The sequence below is a fragment of the Curcuma longa genome, chromosome 3 (assembly GCF_044706935.1).
Source record: "Curcuma longa cultivar G26 ecotype Majalengka, Jawa Barat chromosome 3, ITB_CL_G26_1.1, whole genome shotgun sequence".
In the NCBI taxonomy this organism is placed as follows: Eukaryota; Viridiplantae; Streptophyta; class Magnoliopsida; order Zingiberales; family Zingiberaceae; genus Curcuma; species Curcuma longa.
Window position 1 is genome coordinate 3017992 of NC_133863.1, and position 20270 is coordinate 3038261.

Genomic DNA, 20270 nt, shown 5'->3' on the forward strand with positions numbered 1-20270 from the left:
TAAATTTGATTTTTTTTTCGAGTTTGTTTATATCTGGATCGTGAATCCTAGAACTATTAACAAGGAATTCAACAAATCCTAATCGAAGGTCCGCTGGCTATCTGGCGCCTTTACCACCTTTGTGGCTTCAGCCTGATTATTTGCATCGCCAGCGGCGGCGCCGCCTTCTCCTTCCATCCTGTGTTGCTGCAGCCACCTCCTTTCCCCTCCGTTCTCTTTATTGCCCCCATCGTTCATCAGATCGTTCGAGCCACTTTGCTCTACCCGCGCGACGTCGATCTACCAGAATCGGCGTTCCTGTTGACTCACTGGGAGATCGAGCACTCGTTGGCGGCTGTGTTCAGTTCCACGGATATATTAAGAGGCCAATAGGATTCTGTTACGTCCTTTCTGTAAAAGCTAACCGCACGATGCAAATTGTAATTAAAACTGGTGTCTTTATGCTCCACTTTAAACTGGTGCATGATTATTGGGCGGCTGTCAAACCAAACTCGCCCGATTCCATAATCCTCTTAACTATTGATAGCATACATGTCTTTTTCCTAATTTAAACCTTCGACAAACCTCTCTGTAATCAAGCTAACTTATAATGTTCTCCAACTGTCCAACACCAATTGGGTGCCTTAATTAATCTTTAGATTGTTATTATGACTTTAATTACACTTTGCACACCTTGCAGAGACTCCACGCCCTTTGGCGCTCCTCTCATCTCGCGCTCTCCGCGCCAACGAACTCTTTAATTTAAACCTTCTCTCCACTCATATATAAAGACACCCTTTCTCAATTGAGCAACACCACCAATTCTCATCCACAGCTTTCCTCGGCGATTGGAAGTGCACAGCAAACAAGGGATTAATTAGTTAAGATCTACAAAATGGAGCTTTATGTCAAATTCTTCGCTTTCTCTCTGCTTTTCCTCGCCTCTGCTGCTCTGTCCTACGCTCACATCGCCTTCTTCGACGACTACTGGGAGAAGCGCGCCGCTGAGGCTCGGAACAATACGCTGAGCGCCTACGTCTCCGATCCGGCGACCGTCGTCAACAATTTCAATGCGGGCTCAGCCAATTTGTGAGCAACTATTTATATAAATTGGAGTTTATAATAAGTAACTGAATTTTGATGTTAAATTTGCTGGCCAAACTGCAACAGCACAAGGAGAAGCCTCCGGGGCAAAGTCAAGAGCACAGGCTCGTGCCTCGCGACGAACCCCATCGACCGATGCTGGCGGTGCCGCGCTGATGATTGGGCGAGCGACCGCAAGCGTTTGGCGCGGTGCGCGAGGGGGTTCGGGCGCACAGCCTTGGGCGGCGTCCACGGGCGGATCTATGTGGTGACCGACCCCTCCGACGACAACCTCATGGACCCGCGCCCGGGCACGCTCCGGTACGGCGTCACTCGCGACGCGCCGCTGTGGATCGTCTTCGCCCGCGACATGGTCATCCGCCTGCAGCAGGAGCTGATGATCAACAACTACAAGACGATCGACGGGCGGGGCGCCAACGTGCACATCGCCTACGGCGCCGGCCTCACCATCCAGTTCGTGCAGCACGTGATCGTCCACAACCTGCACATCCACGACATCAAATCCGGGTCCGGCGGTAACATTCGCGACTCCGAGCACCACTGGGGCATCCGCACCCGCAGCGACGGCGACGGCATCAGCATCTACGGCGCCTCCAACATCTGGGTCGATCACATCTCCATGTTCAACTGCGCCGACGGTCTCATCGACGCCATCGAGGCCTCCACTGCCATCACCATCTCCAACTGCCATCTTACCCGCCACAATGACGTATCCACATTTCACTCGATAATGTTACGTTGATCTTCTTTAGGGAAAAAAACAATTCAATGACGATGACTAATTTGTATATCAAATTTTTAGGTGATCTTGTTGGGTGCCAGCGACGCGAATTCAGCGGATGTGAAGATGCAGGTGACGATTGCGTACAACCATTTCGGGCAAGGCCTTGTGCAGAGGATGCCAAGGTGAGCAATTAGTCGGAATAATCCTCCAATCTCAGGGATTTGTTGTCGCACTATAGTGATCAATTAACGGTGACTAATCAATCAACGAAATAAATGCAGGTGCCGCTGGGGATTCGTCCACGTAGTGAACAACGACTATACGCATTGGCTGATGTACGCCATTGGCGGCAGCATGCACCCCACCATCATCTGCCAAGGCAACAGATATCTCGGCCCACCAGATCTAGCCGCCAAAGAGGTTATTAATTAACTAATTAATCAATGCATATATATTAATTGGATTAATTCATAGCTTAGGATTGTTAATCTAAGAAATGATTAATATGAGGTTGATATATATGGCAGGTGACGCACAGGGAATACGCGGAGGAATCCGTGTGGAAGAACTGGAACTGGCGGTCGGAGGGGGACCTGCAAATGAATGGGGCCTTCTTCGTCCAGTCGGGCCGCCATACGACCGGTGGCTTCTCCAAGCAACAACTCATCAAGGCGAAGCCTGGGGCGGCGGTCGGACGCCTCACTCGCTTCTCCGGCGCACTCAACTGCCGCCCTAATCACCCCTGCTGATCGACGTCGATCGACGCCTGCATCAAATGCGAAGTTTGTTATTATGATGGAGGAGGAGGAAGAGGGCGTATGAGAAGAGATGGGAATGCGATACTTTGAGACGGATTTCCTTTTCTAAAAAAATTCTCAAATGCTGTCTTTCGTCTTGTGTATGCTGAGGCTTTAAAAGGAGGATCTATTTAATTTCCAGTCATTTTATTTGTCGGCGGGATTTCTATTTTTCTTATACAGAAGCATTGGACTTAAGCCCACTAAAAAATAGCCACGTCGGTCGTCATTGCCATGCACCACGATGCTCATTTTTCCTTAATTTGCCAATGAAACAATTCCACGTAAGATGTCTGACGTCGCTCCCCTCCGCTTCCCGTCCCGCGTCATGCCCGAGTCGTCTCTCCACAAGCGCGACCTGACTACCTCTTTGCTTTCGTTTTCCCATCTCTCTCTCTCTTCTGCTGTAGTCTCCTCGATCGCATCGATTCCAAGCGCGCTGCGGAGGTGATCCTCCGCCCGAAGATGGAATTTCGCGATGCCGTTTCCGGGCTCGAGCGCATCTTCTTGCTCGCCTTCTGCACCGCCGGCATCTGGTCCGCCTACATCTTCCAGGGTGTTCTGCAAGAAACTGTGTGAGCACCTTCACTTCATTCTCGTTTCGCTTCCATTTTTACCTTTCTCTGACTTTGCCATACCATCCCAAATTGGTCCTTTATCTTTGGCACGGACATTTGGATCTGCTGTTAGGGTTTTGAAAGGCGAGTTTTCTTTCCTATTTTTCTGTGCAGATCGACCAAGCTTTTTGGGCCGGATGGGAAGCGATTCGAGCAGCTTTCCTTTTTAAACTTGGCGCAGAACGTGGTTTGCCTCGTGTGGTCGTTTATCAGTATGCGCATTGCGGATTTCGCTTGTTCTTATTAATTGAGGGTGATGTGAGGTTGTTGAGGTTCATTTTGATTTGGGTATGACAAATTGCACAGTGATAAAGTTGTGGTCGAGGAGTTCGTCTGGGGGAGCTCCATTACGGAGCTACTGGAGCCCGAGCATTACTAATACCATCGGTCCATCTATGGGAATTGAAGCCTTGAAGTATATCAGTTATCCCGCACAGGTTGGTCTGGATTGTCCAACGCTTTTCATATTTTCCCTTTTGTTCGCCGACTACTAATTCATATAGTTAATATCGTGTCTGTTGGCTCGGGTCATTGTACTCTAATTAGTAAAGCTCTGGATTTAGCAATTGCAACTCAATATCTTAGCAGCGCTAGTCTGAATGCAATATATATATAGGAAAACATATAGCTTTTTTTAACCAATTATATACCTGACAGAGATATTCTTCGTGATGCCTTAAAATTGTTGTTTCTGTAAAAGTATCTATGCATGTGATTACAATGATAACACAGCAATTTAGTGTTGGTTGATGAATTACGTGATCCCTATCTTCCGTAGCTTTCCTTTTGTGGTGATGGACAAACTTATAAGGTGGTGGCCAGATCTACTCCTCCTTCCTCCCTCCAATCCAAGTACCCTAGCACCTCCTTGCTAAAAGGATTGAGTCACATTAATGGCGTAAAGGACTTAGTGCTTATTGCATCTTGCTTAAGATATGGCGATCTAAACTTTCTTCCATTCCAATACATAGTTTGAATTTCCTTCAAAGGGATGCAAGCATGATAAAAAATAAAATAATATGTTTTTGCAACACCCTTGTGTGCTTTTTCCATTGTGATGATCCTAACAGTAAGATATGCCACATAAAATTACTAATATTTTCTTTTAAATAAATTATTTTCACAATTGGGTCTATTTATATCAACCCATTTATATATTCAAGTCATGTAATGACTAATGATACCTTTTGTTCTTGTCTCTGTTAATTGTGTTTCTGGTCGGGTCGTTTAATATTGTTACTCTAATTGTTACTCTAACAGATTAACCAATTAATGCAATTCAAAATATGTTACTTGGTTGCAAAGGCAATCATACTTACCAATAACAAATTGTTAATATTTAAACTATAAACTATGTGTGATTGGGCACAACTGCACATTGACATGATTGCCTCACTTTGTTTTTCCTAATTCTCTTCTCTAGCATCCATTATTCCCTTGTTTGTTTCATGAATGGATCAAAAATTACCCTTCTAAAAATTTCTGTTTTTATGCCACCTGATTAAGGACTTCTAAGAGTATTGAGTTTGTTTATAACAGGTGTTGGCAAAGTCTACAAAAATGATTCCGGGTGAGTAGAGTGCTTAACCTTATTGATAATAAACATTTTATTTTTTTTTCTAATTAGGTATGCATATTGTTTTTCCATAATGAAAGATTTGATGCTTCTAGTATGGTAGAACTAGTTTTAAGAGGAAAATTGTTTGTTATTTAGAATTTGGTAAGGATTCTATCTGAATGGAGGCTTGCATAAACATTAGCATACTTTTTCTCCAAATGATAATTGTTGCTGACAACTATGACTTGATCTCACAGTTATGCTGGTGGGTGCTCTTGTTTATGGAATCAAATATAGTATTCCAGAATATGTTTGCACTTTCCTTGTTGCTGGAGGGGTATCTTCATTTGCACTTTTGAAGGTTTGACATTTCCCTTCATTCACTTTTGCATCAAAATCATTTTTTGTCATGCATGGAGATCCAACTCTTGCAATGGGGATGTATATCCAAATGACCAACTTCTTGGGATAAAAGATGGTAGCTGCATCGAACAATCTTGAATATACATTAGAAATGATTTTTCTTTATGAATGTCATTCGATGGCTTCTGAGTGAGTTTGTTATATTCCAAGGACTGGGTTGTTTGTTGTGCCTGGTATGTGGAATCAATTTCCAAACATAAATAGTGAACACCTTATGAAAGATTAACTTTTTTTTTTGAGGACCAAAAGCTTATGATTGCTCATGTAAGTCATTTTTATCCTCAATGCAAGTCATTGTGGTCCGATGTTCTAGGTATTATCTTCTTCCATGAATTATGGCTAGTAGGGTGTGGTCTATGGAAATAGACCATGCCTGGCTGTGTATCTTCTGAACTACCTCAATACATTAGAATCTATATTTTATATTGATATGGGTACATTTTGGTTTCTTGAACTGATCATGCACTTCACTCTCTGAATACATTCACAATAGCTTAGTTACTGAATTGCTTGATTCGATTGATTACAGACTAGCTCAAAGACCATAAAGAAGCTTGCCCATCCAAATGCTCCACTTGGCTATGGGCTTTGCTTTCTGAATTTAGTGTTTGACGGTTTCACAAATGCCACTCAGGATTCTATAAAAACAAGGTAGTTACCATTTCTTAAACAGATGAAATAAAAATGCTTGTGCACCTTCAAATTTATTTTTGTGCTTTAATTGTACTTGCATTCAAACTTCACAATAATTGATAACTGCATCTATTTGTTTTTTTTTAATTAAAAAAAACTTGAATAGGTACCCAAAACTTCTGCTTGGGAGATCATGCTTGGAATGAACCTTTGGGGAACCATTTACAATGTTATTTACATGTTTGGCTGGCCCCATGCAAGTGGTTATGAGGCAGTGAGGTTCTGCCAGGAGCACCCAGAGGCAGCTTGGGACATCCTTATGTACTGTCTCTGCGGCGCAGTGGGACAAAACTTCATCTTCTTGACCATAAGCCAATTTGGCTCACTTGCTAACACAACCATCACCACCACCCGGAAGTTTGTCAGCATCGTTATATCATCATTGATAAGCGGCAACCCTTTATCACCGAAGCAATGGACTAGTGTGGTTATGGTCTTCTCAGGTCTTTCTCTGCAGATCTTCCTCAAGTGGAGAAAGCTCCAGAGAACAAAGGAGAAGAAGGTTGCTTGAAGACCATTTTCTTTCCTTCCCCAGGATTCCTGGCGGCTTTTATTGACTTCATTGGCACTATACACAGGAAGAGCATTAATCAATTTAGGCAGATTTAAACTCAGTAAGCAATCCAAATGTACTGGTGTATGTGACAAATATTTATGTTCGTGCTGCTAATAGTCTGCTTTCTCCTTTGTCAGGCAATCTCAGATAATGTACCATGTTTCATTACTTCAGAAATGTATCACTCTGGCTAACATTTCATCACTTAAGCATTTTTAGAAGCCTAGTTATTCATTTGCGCATTCATATGAAATGAGTTGGGCTGATCATGAAATGGACGGGGAAATAATAAAAATTGTCCTTCACAAACTGCTCAGGAGATGAAAACAATTGTTAGAGTTGACTGGATATTAGCATATGCAAAACAATTGTTAATCTAATTACTCTAGTTCTACGTTGATTAGCCATAAATTGTTAGTCTAATAATAATATAAAATAATTAATAGAGGTACAAGCAATTAAGGTCCCTATGTATAATCTCGTATACGAAAAAAAAAACTTTTTTGAATGTTTAATTAGACTGATCCGGAACCCGAATCCGATTCGTTTTGAACAGTTTGTGTCTGTTTTGTCTGAACAAACTAAAACGGGTAGGGAACCCGGATAGGCACACAGGATCACGTTCGCGAAACAGAACAAAGCGGGCTTTGCTTGCAGCGTCTTGCTCACGAGGGTGGATTGCAGCGGCGGCAGCTCCGCTCCCTCCCTATCGGGCCTTCTACGAGGCGGTCGTCTGTTCTCGATTGCTGCGCATCCAAAAAGATGTATTCGCCCTCTTCTTCTCACGCTATCCATTGTTATTGCGCTTCCCCTTCTCCCCTCCGTTCTTCGTCTGTTTCCCTCAAAAGTAGTAGTCTCTGCGCTCCCAGAACCCTAGCCATTGGTTTCGCAAGTAACTATCAACGGAAACATCTCTCCATTCGATGCCGCCGCTCCGAGTTCTTAGACCAACACCGCCTGACTGGTCGCTCTCCTTCACCGCCGCCTGAGGAACCTGCCTCTTTCTACCCCCAACCCCCCGGAGGTGCCCATTGGCTCCTCGCTTCAGGTTGTTAACTTTGTCGCCGTTTTAAATTCCTTACCTTTCTTTGTTTCGTCTTGCTCGCTTTGCAGCGTTGAATTCGAGGGTGTTCGTCGGTTATTCCATTTACAAAGGGAAGGCAGCGCTCACTGTGGATCCACGAGCCCCTGAATTCGCCCCTCTTGAAGTGAGTTTTTAGTTTGTAATCAGAGCTCTTCAAAATTTGGCTGTCATTTTGTAGTCGGCGTGGTGGTTTTATATCATATCGTTGCAGTCTGGAGCTTACAAAGTCTCTAAGGAAGGATTTATTCTCCTCCAATTTGCTCCTGCTGTAGGTACTCGACAATACGATTGGAGCAGAAAGCAAGTATGCCAAATTGTTTCTTTTTTCCTTCTCTGTGTGTGATTGTAATGTCATGACTCTTAGATAATTGCAATCCTTCTCTTCTTGTCATAAGTCGTGCAAAAGATGAAGAAAAAAAGGCTGTTCTATTATCTTTCTCGTGATACTTGCCGCTAGCTAGCGCCTCAGTCAGACTGTTGGTGGCCCATTGGAGCTATTTATTTAATTTTGAATAAAAATAAAAAGTCTCTGTTAACGATGCTGAAATTTGAGCCTTTGACCTCGTTATAAGCAAAATAACTCCTTTACCAACTTAGAAACTACATACATATGACATAGTGATGTGTGAAACTAACCCTGGTAAAAGAATGGTTATGTGCCACATGGGTATGTAAAAACCATAGTTCATGTTATTTCTTCTAAGTTTTGCACGTGGTTAGTGAAGAACCATGTTTTGATGAATCATAATTCTGGACAATTTTATGGCACATAGGTGTCCAAAAGCCCTAATGTTCATAGAGAAACATAATGAGATGGCACTGGTTGCATTCATGTAGTTTTCTTTTAGTTTTTGATATTATATTTTGTTAAAACATAGTTCTTGTTGGGTTCCTTAGCAGAATTAAACATGAGAGCACAATTGGAGTCTACTTGTTCACACATTGTAGTTCTAGCTACTATTTAAGTTGAGATCAAACCCTAACTTTTATGGTTCTCACGATCTTATCCGATAAGACCGTGTTCGTAACCTACTCAACCTCCAAGTCTCATGCATGTCTATAAAATTAAAATGTGGGCTTCATTTGGTTTGGGCCTGTTTGAAAATTTTAAATGCATATTAGACTAAATCATTAATCCAACAAGTTTAATCCAAAATAAATTTCAGACTTAAAACTTAGGCCCAATTTATTTTAGTCATACTAAAATAAACCAAACTCCAAAATCGAAGTCTTCTTTGTGTGTGATCCAATAGGTTCTCGTAACGTTAGTAATGACTTTAAAATTTCATTTTAAAGACACAAGCAATGAGTGACATCTAATAATACATCATGGCTAGCTAAGTGACAAAAATGTTGTAGATTCGACATAACATGTCTATGACTATTTTATTGTATTACTTAGTCCTTTTGTCCATGACATCTAAATTGATTTACGAGGCATAGATTGTGTCATCCTCTCATCAATTTATGTGTTTCTTGATCTCTAATTGGACATAATTAACCAAATAAGTTTAGTATCTCATATTTACGTTAAGCATGGTCATGCATTTTAGTAATCCTACTTAATCAAGGGGCTCACAGACATTACTTCTGTTATATAGAAGAGACAAATTCCATCTACATCATTCACATCCCTCCGCATAATTTATTGCATACCCAGTAAACGACTTTATAGTCGACCTTGTTAAAGATAATGTTTATCAATACTAAGGTACACAAATCCTTACGTAGAGGACCATAGTCACTTTAGGTCAAATGATTGTTTATACTAATAGTCATTATAAAAATGTTTATGACACTCATAAGAATCCATGAAACATTCTCATGGCAGGTTAATCTAGTACATATTCTCTAATATATATTCATGTGTTAATTTGATATCTCATATTCATGACTTTTGAGATTAAATCATCAGTTAACCTACATGTTAGTCTCAATGCATTAATATTACCCTTATATATAATAATTGACTAGGAATAATTGAGAATAGTGTTTTATTGATCTATAGTCTCTCATAATCAATTCAAATTATTGATATCCTATAGAACATCACCTACCACTCTAAGACATTATTATATTTATTCAAATTTGCACAGATATAAACTAAATATAACAAACACAAAATATTGCCAATTATTAAAGTATGATACAAAAGTCTCATATCAATCATCTCATGATTGACTTTTAGGGCCGACACCAACAATTCTATGGTATTAAAATGTTCTAATTTTCAGACAACTATAATGGAACACCATTTGTTATATTCATGCTGCTAACTCTAATTTTTGACACTTGGAGGATACATGACCATATTTTACCATAAATGTGTCTAAATGTTCTGATTTTCACACATATATATAACATCATATGACAAAATGTGGTTCTGCACTTTGAAATGTCAAAACTCAAACAAAACAGCATGAGTGAAACTAATGACAAGACTTCAGTGACTCTGTTTAGACTTTTGGCGGCTTCCGATGGACACTACTCCATTGAAGCCTGATGGTTGACAAGACTCCAACCAACACCTTGTAGAGTCCAGCGAAGGGGTATGGATTTTTTCATAAGAAAAAGTTGGAAAAGGTCTTCTATAAGCAAAATTGGGACCTTTATAAGGCTTTTTGAATTAAAAGGAACCTTTCTAGGACTTTTGCCCATAAAGTTTTGAGTCCAATAGAACTTCAGCGATTTTAAAAAAAAAACTTTTTTCATACTAAATTAACCCATGTTGAAATTTAGTTGAATGATTTTGGGAGATTTGATCATTCATTATTGAGTTAATGATGAAATTAAGCCTGTATGCTACAAAGATCATAGTAAATGATGCTCCATTATGATTATTGCTGGCGTGCTTTGTTCATATAATTAGTTGGTCAATTTGTTCATACAACTTATTGGCTCCTTAATTTTGAGCATGTTTCTGTCCTTTCTGCTGGCAAGTTCCATGTTCTCTTTGGCATCTATGTTTGCTTTTTTGTGGTATTTTATGCAAACATATGTCAAAATAAATTTCTATTTTTCATTATTGATGCAGGTCTTTTCTTTGTCCATACCTGAAATTGGCCATCTGATGAGTCTTGGTGCAAAGGACTCTTGTGAATTTTTTCATGATCCATTCAAGGGAAGAAAGTAATATTTTGGACCTTGATAAGAAATTTGTTCTATGCATCAAAATCATTGGTGTAGTTTATCTTGATTCTTGATAGGGATGTGATAACCGTTCTAAAATGTTTTTTTTTAGTTTTTTAACATCATTTTTATGTGTCTAGTTGTATATGATTTTCTCTAATGCACGGCTTTATTTGATCAAACAATATTTGTTAGTTAGCGTATCTTCATATTCATGCAATTCCACATTCCACTAATTAGTTTCTTGATATTTCTGAGTCTACGTAACATCATAATCCATGAGAATCTTTAAATCTACTCCAACTGTATCCCATTCAGTGTCTTTGCTTAAGTGCAACCTTTATTATTATTATTATTTTGCAGTGAAGAAGGCAAGATAAGGAAGATTTTAAAGGTCGAACCTCTTCCAGATGGCACCGGATATTTCTTTAATCTCAGTAATTCACTAGTTTCCTACATTTTGAATTTAAATAGGATTTTTTTTCCATATGATGCAATCTGTCAGGCCTCGACAGTTACTCTTTAAATTTCTGTGTTTCTCATCTGTTATTAACACTAAAAATGTTCATCTTTTAAATCCTATATGCAATCTATTTGTGCTATTCAAGCTTACAGCCGTACAGCGGATAAATGTTCTTTGGTTTTCTGCCTTTGAAGCCTCAAACTAGTAACTAATCTTGCTTGTACGCAAACATCCATAAAATCTGCTTGAGACAGTTTTGTTATTTTCTTGTTTTAGTTCATCTCATTTCTTTGGATCCATTCATTGATAATTTTTTTATAGTTTTGTTATGGTTAATCCTACTGAAAAATCTCCATTTGTTCATAATGTTTCCTTCCCTTTCTGTTTTTTCTGGCAAATGCATATATCATTTTGCCTTTCTTGGAGCTGCACAATATTGGCTTTGGCTACCTTTGGTACTTACAAAATGCTCAACTTTGGTATTCGTAAGGTTTGGCATAGTAAATTGCTTTTTATTTCTCTGTTTCAGATGTTCAAAATCGGCTATTGAATATGGATGACAGCATATACATACCAATCAGCAAACCGGAGTTCACTATTCTTAACTCGACTTTCAATGTATGGCATCACTCCTCTCTTTGTATCACTCCAATATGTTACTTTCTTGCTTTTTAATAATCGCGAATATATCTCAAATAACTCTTTTTCTTCAGTTTATTGTTCCATATCTTCTTGGTTGGCATTCCTTCGCTAATGCTATCAGACCGGAGAATTCCTTCCGTATGAACACTACAAGATCCACTGTTGATTTTGAATGGGGCAAGTGAAGGACAATTCTCAAAAGAAAGAAACAAGTCCAAACTATGAATGCGTGTCGCATCGAAGTTGTTCTAATGAAATTCTCTAGACAGATGTGATTTCAGGGAATTTGCTCTCTATGTCATGATGTTGCGAGGCAATTGCTCATAGTTTATCTTGTTTAAACTGAGTTAGTAAGCTTCAATGACTATGCATTTGATTGTGTAGCAAGGGCTGTGTGTTGCTAGAATGAAACTTCTAAACTAGTTGGTTCTGATCGTGTTTTTTTTTTTAACCTAAAGCTCGTGTAACATAAATTGATGAAAAATCAAGTGTATTCTCAGGTTGTTCATGTGATTCTGTAATCAAGGTGGCTGCCATGCATCATGCATTTTGACGGTGGAATAGAACGGAGTTTCTTCAGCCTGAAGTGAGACGAATCATTTGTGAAAAAGGTATTCTCCAAATATCGAATTGATTTATTTGATTTTCTCTCCCTTTTATTTTTGAAGTTTTGCGTGTTGTTTAATCGGACAAAATAATAAATTCACTCGAAACCTTAATGCCATATGGCACTATTATAATGTTATTTGACATTATCATTTCGTGAGTTTAGTTTCACTCAAAGTTCATACTTAAAATTAACGTTCATTCACCGCTCATATAATAAAGCCAATGGCCTTAATTATCAGGTAGAAGTAAACTGATAACTTAGTGTTTAGTTATAATAATTTACTTGTGAAATAATTTTTCTATGTTCTAATTCAATTAATTAACTATAAAAATCAATTCCTACGTTAATAGATATTCAATTTCCCTGAGGTTATGATGTAGATAATAAAGATTCAAATCTGTACATAAAATTTTAAAAAATTATAATGCTGAATATCTTTTTAAAAAATTTCTGTGAAATCAAATCAAAAAATATTATACTAATGTTGTGAGTTAAGGTTGATGAAAATGTTGATAAATAAATTTTGAAATTTTTTAATAAAAAGATAAATATGCTTACACACTGATCAGAGTCCAACCGCTTATTGTAGAACAAGAGTACCACAGTTCAAATCAAACACACCTATTTTTATATTTTCGGAAGTCGGCCTCTAAATTTAAAGTTCGTTCATCATTTAAATTATATTTTCCCTTCTTTAGCTGGGGAGTTCTCCCTATGCACGAAGAAGGCATAAAAGCCACCCATTGTTGTCACACAGTTCATACCCCACAAGATCGCCGCCACCGGCCACGGCATCACCGTCGCCACCTTATAACTGAACATTCCGGTGAGCAGCGAGGCCAGCAGCCAGATAGCCACTTTCAGCCACCCTTTGTCCCGCTCGTTGGCCCTCTCGAATCTCCTCAGGCACCAGAACAAGCAGAGGAGGTCGACGTAGGACGCGACGGTGAAGGCGAGGGCCCCGGGGTTGTCGAGGGACCTACGCACAGCGATGGCGGTGTTGAAGGTCAAGAAGGCGAAGGCGCCGAGGGAGAGCCAAGAGAAGAAGGGCTGGTCGTCTTTACCGTCCTTAGGCTCCTCCGGCGGACGGTGTAGGGCTGGAAGCGAGGGTTGGAGTGAGTGAGCAGCATCTGGCTGTGGCGCGGCCATGCCTGCGAGGCTGCGATGAGCGGAGAGACGCCAGGGAGGGAAAAGATAGCGAAAGGATGGCGTGGCTTGGCTGGGGATATATGCATTACCATCTGCACTAGTTTATATATATAAGAGTAGCACAATGAAAGTCCAAGGAAAGTCTGTATATTCTAAACAGTCTCATTCTGCGTTGCTCTATAGATCTGAAAAAATTGTAAATAAACAGAAGGAATCGTTAGACTAGTTAAAATTGCCGGGGGGCCTACGATCGCAGAATTTAAATTGTTTTATATAGGGCCCATTTTATATTTGTTCTAAAATTAAATTTCATCAAGTTATTTTTTAATATATTTTATTTTATTTACTTTTGGTGAAGATAGATGCGATAAATCCGTCCCGTCTCTTATTGTTTTCCCTTAATATGCACTTTTTTTTCTCTCTCTCTCTCTCTCTCTTTCGCTCTCTGTCACGCTCTCTTTTTAAATTTTGCCCAAGTCTTTCAAAAAGTCAGTCGACGCAGACGTCAACTTCAATAATTCATATCGATGTGGTCCCCGATTGTGATTATCATTACGTGAACGCGAAGAAAAATGCGTGCAGGAAGCTTCGCGGAAGTTTCGCAGAAGTTGCGCGGAAGTTTCATTCCGAGTAGTAGTCAAAATTATCAACGATAAAAAAAGAAAGCAGCGTACGACTTGATGCGGACCGGGCAAACTCTTTGTTTCCGAAATTATCTAAATTTCTTCATTTTCATTAATCAATATAAAGGACGTGATGCTAGAGGCGTATGGGCAAGGTCGTCAGCGACTGACCGAGCCCATGTTTATTATTATTATTTATCAAAACAATATTTAAAAAGTCAAAACAACTATTTATATATATATATATATATATATAATTTAAGTAAATTTTATTTTATAATTATTAATCAAATTTATTTTTATTTTCTTTTCTTCCAAAAAATAATTAAAATCCGCCATTGTAAAATCAAACCCACGAGCGATGCCCTAGGAGCTATTTTACTTGCTTCTTCCTTATTAAATATATATAATTGTCATACTTCTATATTATTTAATTAGAATATTTTATTGATCATTTAATATATTTTATTATTTTCTTAAATACATCTTTTTAAATTCTCTTAAAAAGTACCATCACTATTTTCTCATTAATATTTTTTTATTATATTCATTTTTATATATTTACATATCAAATGTAATATTTTTATCTTTATAATTTTCATCTTCATCTAATATCTAATTTCATATAATATAACACATCAAGATCGTATTATTTAATTTTTCTTTAAATTTCAATGGTACTTTCTGATATAAAAATTTACTATACTTTTCCCCCATTTTAATTATCCTATTTATATTTTATATGTCTATTTTAATCCATCATATTTATTAAAAACTATCTTAAATATTAGAATGTTGTTTTAAAATAAAAATATTTTTATTACCATAAAAACATAGCTACTATAATATGTTAAAATAAAATTATTTTTAAAATAAATATGTCAAGATGTTATTTTAAATTTTTTACAATAAATAATTGTCTTTTGAATGAAAATATAGGATATAAGAATTTTTTTTTAAATGGTTAAAACTTTTAAGATTAAAATAATATAGGATATAAGAATTTTTTTTAAAAAGCATCATTAGCGTTGTTAAGCTTCGTTGTGTGGTCGAGATTTATGTAATATCACATGATCCTGCATAATAGGTATAAACTTATATGGAAGCTAGCATAAGTGTATCAATACATTTAAAGTGATCAAATACTTTAAAATATTCATACAGTAATTTTAATTAAAAATAACTAAATGACTTAAAAGTAATAAAATAGTATTTTAATAAAAATTGATACATCATACTTTAAAAAAATTAAAATGGAAATATATAATGTGTCACCAAAATGAATTAAATAATTTTTTTCTAATCCATTGTCCACAGGGTGAGTATAATTTCGGTTCAATCGAAATAACCGACTGAACCAAATTAATTCTAAAGTTCAGTTTATTCTATTCAAAAGTTTTATTTTTTTAAATATCAATTATTTTATTTAAAAAAGTTTAATTTTGGTTATGAATTTTAAAATCGGTTAAACTTTATTATTAAATAATTAAATATTAATAATTTTTTTATCAAACTAATTAACAATTTTAATATACTTTTAATTAATAAAAAAATTGATTACCTATTAAAATAATTAAATTTTCCTGATTTAGTTTATTCATTTTTAATTATAAAAATCAATTTGATTGATTAAAAATTAATTAATTTAATTTTAACAAATTCAATTCGATCTATTCTATTTTAATCCATATCCTATGGCATTATACTTCGAAATTGATTCTTTAGTTAATTTAAAGTCCACGAAGTTATATCTTAACCTTTGTAACTGTTTTAGATCTTTTAATCAAATACATGTCATTGACCGACTATGAAACTCTAGTCGACCGACTATGCGCCAATCGACAGACAACAAGACACTTTGACCGACAAGCCAATAAGCCAGCACCAGCGGTGCGTGGGCCCACCAACGATGGAGCTCCGGCCGCTGACGGAAGCTCTTCGATATAGCATGATGTCACATTAATCACATTATTATTTTATTCCTTTGACAACTAAATTATATTTATTTGTAGTTACGAAATTAATATTTTTTATATATTTTTTCTGTAATTCTACTCTCATAACTCACTCATCACTTTTTATCCAGACTGATAAGGTTTGATTAAAACTCAGTCAGCATGATCACCCAGTGCATTGAAGAAAGCAAACAGTAAGAAGAACCAAAAGCCCTTGGACGGATAGGGCTGGAAATCTAGGAAATTTCAAAGAGAGAGCTCTTAGATCTCCTCACCTTTCGTGATCTCAGGCACGCACAGAATGGACCCTGCAAGGCATCAGAAATCTAAGAAACCAAAACAGGAAGGTTCTTAGATTTGGTGATCGGATCGGCTGAACACAATGGAATTTCTAAGTCACAGTCAAACTTGGTTCTCCACCGCGTCAGGGTAATCCGGCGCCGGTTCTCCAGCCACCGGAGTGCTGCTTTCTCCCACCTTCAGTGGCAAGAAACAGAGCGCCGCCACTGCCACCGCTGCGAAGCAGAGAAACAGGAGACTGACCAATTCCATCGAGGCCGCCGACAAGAGAAGCAGGATCCGGAGCACGAAAGCCACGAGCAGGACCCCGACGGAAAAAGCCATGGCCTTGTGCTTGGTGGCCTCGACGGCAGCGTCGCCGTCGGGATTGGCGAGGGCGTAGATGACGGCGGAGAGGCTGATGAAGACGGCGACGCAAATGCAGGCGACGAGGGGGTCGTACAGGAGGAAGGTGCGATGGTCATGCTGGACGTCAGGCGGGATGCTGCCGTATAGCGCGAAGCAGAGCGCCGCCGGAATCGCCAGCTCTGCTACCGTTCTCTTTCCACGTGCAGCTTCTGGCGGAGGCATATCTTGGTTGGATTCGTTGCCGGATCCGAAGCTCCAGCGGCGCTTGAGAAGGGAATTTTCGAAGCAGGTTTTGAGGAGAGCGAGCTTCAAAATAGCATCTTTGATCTCACTCCAGCGGATAAAACCCATGGTTCCTTTTCTTAATTTCGCCTCTTGATCATCTCAAGGATCTCAAATATGGACTTATATGAGACTGATCGTTGTTCTGAGCAAAAGCTTGGAGTCGAAGGAATGTTGACCAACATGTCCACGTTGACCTAAGCCGGAGTTGATAAGCTGTCACCAGCTTCGACATATATTATTTAGAACATTGATGAATAGGTTTGACTCGAGAACTGAATCCAAGACGGTGGCTTTCATATATGAATATGGACGGTGCTTGCCACGTGAGATCGAGTTCTCGACTTGTAAAATTCCAACCAAGCAATTTGAAACAAAAAACAATAAGTTTATAGTCCGTTCGATCAAGCTAATACTATCTAATTGCTGAATTAGATGAGTCATGATCGATATCACAGCAATTGATAGTCTCATTAGAGGCACAAGTAACAACTAGACTTTTTTTTAATGAACGTTATTGAAAGGAACACTCATTTTTTAAATATTCTAATTTAGTAAAAGTAAATAGTTTTAATATAATTAGATTGTTCACTGCTTGATAAATTCAGATAAAAGGGTATAATTGATATTATCGATGATAGGATGATTATAAAAATAGTAGACATTCTTTTGATTTTTAGTAGGTAGCAAGTGACGACTTCGCCTTGGAAATAATATAATCAGGTGCAGAGGATTATTTGTTCGATAATGTGAGCTATGAAATTCCTGGATCTTTACACGATTGTTACCGAAATGGAAGAGCCGGGGCAAATTACTCTTTTAAGTGCATATATGCAAGATTTCCGACAGATCTTATTCAAAACAATGAAGCTGGAGATGATGCCACGCTGATATCTGACGAAGGGCACAAATTCTCAGTTATCTGGCCTTACTTGAAACTGGTGGTTGTGATGACTAGGTGAGAACATAAATGCGAGTAAGATGGTTTCCATGATAAGGATCGTTCATGTTTGTGTTGGAAATTTTGACAATGGGGACTGAACCCCAATGCCAAACCAGAAACAGTAACATAACTTACTAATGCATCGAGCAAAAGAATTGAAAACGACGAGATCGTTTAGCACTATATCCCTTTTAACGTTCCCACTCTTGGTAAGGTCAGTGAGTGATGATGTTGCTGCTTATGGAAGCTCATTGCATATTTTCAGTGCATTAATCGACATTCAAGCATTTGCGAGAAGAATAGTGCTTGGAAACGATTCCGATCCGTTGTTGGGAGCACCCTTCAGCTTCAGAATGGAAGCGATCACATTGTAAATCTGTATATTCTCAAAAGATGGAATCTTCCTTCCCCTTGCAAAGTGAGGACCGTGCGCAATAAAAATTGACCTCATCGAAAAAAATGCGTTGTCGTAGCCATGAGCGCCACCGCACTCGCAGTCTTCCGTCTTCTTCAGTTCCACCTTGTAGCCTTCTGCAAGCAATCCAATGATGGGCGGAATCCTGCAGCTGGCCGAGTAATGGAGCCTCTCTGGAAGATCCTCTTTCAGGTACATCTTTAAATAATGTCCATGTTCCACCTTTCCTGAACTCAGTGCCTCGTTCATCTTCGCCACCACTTCCGACGGCACGACGCCGGCAGGCGGGCGAATTGCGAACAGAGGACTAGTGGACTCGACCCAGTCTTGGGGAATTTTGATCCACGGAGATAGAGCATCAAGAAAGATCAGTTTTTTATCACAAGTTCCAACCATTCCATGATCGCCTAACAAGATTACAGTCACGTCCTCAAAGATCCCCCTTTTCTCCAGGCCGGCGATCAATCTCCCGATCATGTCGTCGATTCGAGTTACTGCGGCGGTGATCTCTGGATCGTCTGCACCGACCTTGTGCCCTTGCTTATCTGGGTCCTCGAAGTAGAGGGTCATGAACACGGGTATCTCATAGCTTGGGAGATCAAAGTAGCTCAAGATGGTGTCCACGCGATGCTCGAATGGCACCGAGCGGTCGTAATGCCTGCAGAACCTGGGAGGGCAATCCCAACGCCCCTTTTTGACTTCGGATCCGGGCCAGAAGAAGGTGGCGGCTTGGAACCCGTTGTCAACGACAGTCTCCCAGAGCGGCTCCCCAAGCCACCACTCCGGCTCGTTGCTCTTCATCGTGAAGGAGGCTCCAGAGGTCGGGTCGATGAAGTGATTGTTGATGATGCCATGGTAGGGCGGGTAGAGGCCCGTGACGATGGAGTAATGGTTTGGGAAGGTGAGGGTAGGAAAGACCGATATGAGCCCAGGCGCCGCCTCGGTGCCATTGGCGATCAGGCGGCGGATGTTGGGCGCGGCGGTCTTGAACTGGTAACCGTAGCGGAACCCGTCGGAGGAGATGAGCAGAACGACGGGGCGGGAGAGCTTGGCGAGTGGCCGCGCCGCAAGCGACAGATCAGAGGTGGAATCTTGGCCTACAGCAGCGAGCGAGGACGAGGAAAAGAATAAGAACGGGAAAGCGGCCACGACAGCCACGGAGGCGCAGGTGACGACCACGAAGGCAGGGACGAGGTAGGTGGTGCGAGATCGGCGGAGATCCGAAGCGGAATCGGAGGCGACGGCGGAGAGAAGAGCGGCGGTGATCGGGTATTCAACTCCTGTGGGTTGTGCAGGAGAGGGAGGAGTAGATATTGAAAAAAGATCAGAACCCATGGCAAAGATCCAAAGGTGGCTCCTTTATAATGCCATTCGTTCTCTTGTCTTCCTCACTGTGTGTTTTTTTCTTCCAAAGGGAGAAGGAGAGAGAAGAGACCTTCAGTTCTTATAACGACAAATGCAAAATGATAAAAGCGAAATGAGTGAGGCAGAGCAGATGTACAGATACAGTCATTTGCCTCTCCTATAAATGTAGTTTAGTACTATTACTTTTAAATAAGATGTTTATCAAGTACTTATGTTTGCATAATATTAGATTTATTTAAAAGCTCGTATCAACTAAGTTATCTGTTCTGTACTTTCATTGATATTTTTGAACTCTCAACCCTTCAATTGATTTCCTGTAAAAAAGAAAAAGAGATAATAGCAATGAATAGTGTCGAGATAACATTTCTAATTTGTAATTCACAGACAGTTAATTTCCCTAAACTTGATTATTTAGAATAATTTAAAACTGATTAATTAAATAAAATTATTTATTCTGAATAGATTATATTATCTTGGCGGGATTTGAAAACGAAAACCTTGAAGAAGTAAA

General features: G+C 39.3%; 5 protein-coding genes across 5 annotated transcripts; 3 read left to right on the forward strand and 2 right to left on the reverse strand.

Annotated features, from left to right (window-relative positions):
- The first annotated feature begins 874 nt into the window (after positions 1 to 874).
- On the forward strand, positions 875 to 2556 carry LOC141823037 (pectate lyase-like). Its single transcript, XM_074710315.1, has 5 exons — positions 875 to 1068; positions 1150 to 1792; positions 1886 to 1989; positions 2089 to 2227; positions 2335 to 2556. Exons 1-5 carry the CDS (start codon positions 875 to 877, stop codon positions 2554 to 2556), a joined length of 1302 nt encoding a protein of 433 aa, XP_074566416.1.
- Positions 2557 to 3029: 473 nt separating this feature from the next.
- LOC141824367 (UDP-galactose/UDP-glucose transporter 3-like) lies at positions 3030 to 6655 on the forward strand. Its single transcript, XM_074711640.1, has 7 exons — positions 3030 to 3179; positions 3336 to 3433; positions 3528 to 3658; positions 4761 to 4791; positions 5037 to 5140; positions 5732 to 5855; positions 6003 to 6655. The coding sequence occupies exons 1-7, from the start codon at positions 3070 to 3072 to the stop codon at positions 6404 to 6406; spliced, it is 1002 nt and encodes a 333-aa protein (XP_074567741.1). The 5' UTR covers positions 3030 to 3069; the 3' UTR covers positions 6407 to 6655.
- A 454-nt stretch (positions 6656 to 7109) lies between these two features.
- LOC141824876 (single-stranded DNA-binding protein WHY1, chloroplastic-like) lies at positions 7110 to 12220 on the forward strand. The gene is made up of 7 exons (XM_074712211.1): positions 7110 to 7475; positions 7565 to 7659; positions 7747 to 7839; positions 10570 to 10664; positions 11028 to 11101; positions 11657 to 11745; positions 11841 to 12220. Exons 1-7 carry the CDS (start codon positions 7214 to 7216, stop codon positions 11952 to 11954), a joined length of 822 nt encoding a protein of 273 aa, XP_074568312.1. The 5' UTR covers positions 7110 to 7213; the 3' UTR covers positions 11955 to 12220.
- Positions 12221 to 12888: 668 nt separating this feature from the next.
- LOC141824565 (uncharacterized) lies at positions 12889 to 13623 on the reverse strand. Its single transcript, XM_074711873.1, has one exon. It carries the CDS (start codon positions 13526 to 13528, stop codon positions 13058 to 13060), a length of 471 nt encoding a protein of 156 aa, XP_074567974.1. The 5' UTR covers positions 13529 to 13623; the 3' UTR covers positions 12889 to 13057.
- A 4341-nt stretch (positions 13624 to 17964) lies between these two features.
- On the reverse strand, positions 17965 to 19790 carry LOC141824640 (uncharacterized). Its single transcript, XM_074711962.1, has one exon. The coding sequence runs from the start codon at positions 19727 to 19729 to the stop codon at positions 18260 to 18262; it is 1470 nt and encodes a 489-aa protein (XP_074568063.1). The 5' UTR covers positions 19730 to 19790; the 3' UTR covers positions 17965 to 18259.
- Between the last annotated feature and the right edge of the window lie 480 nt (positions 19791 to 20270).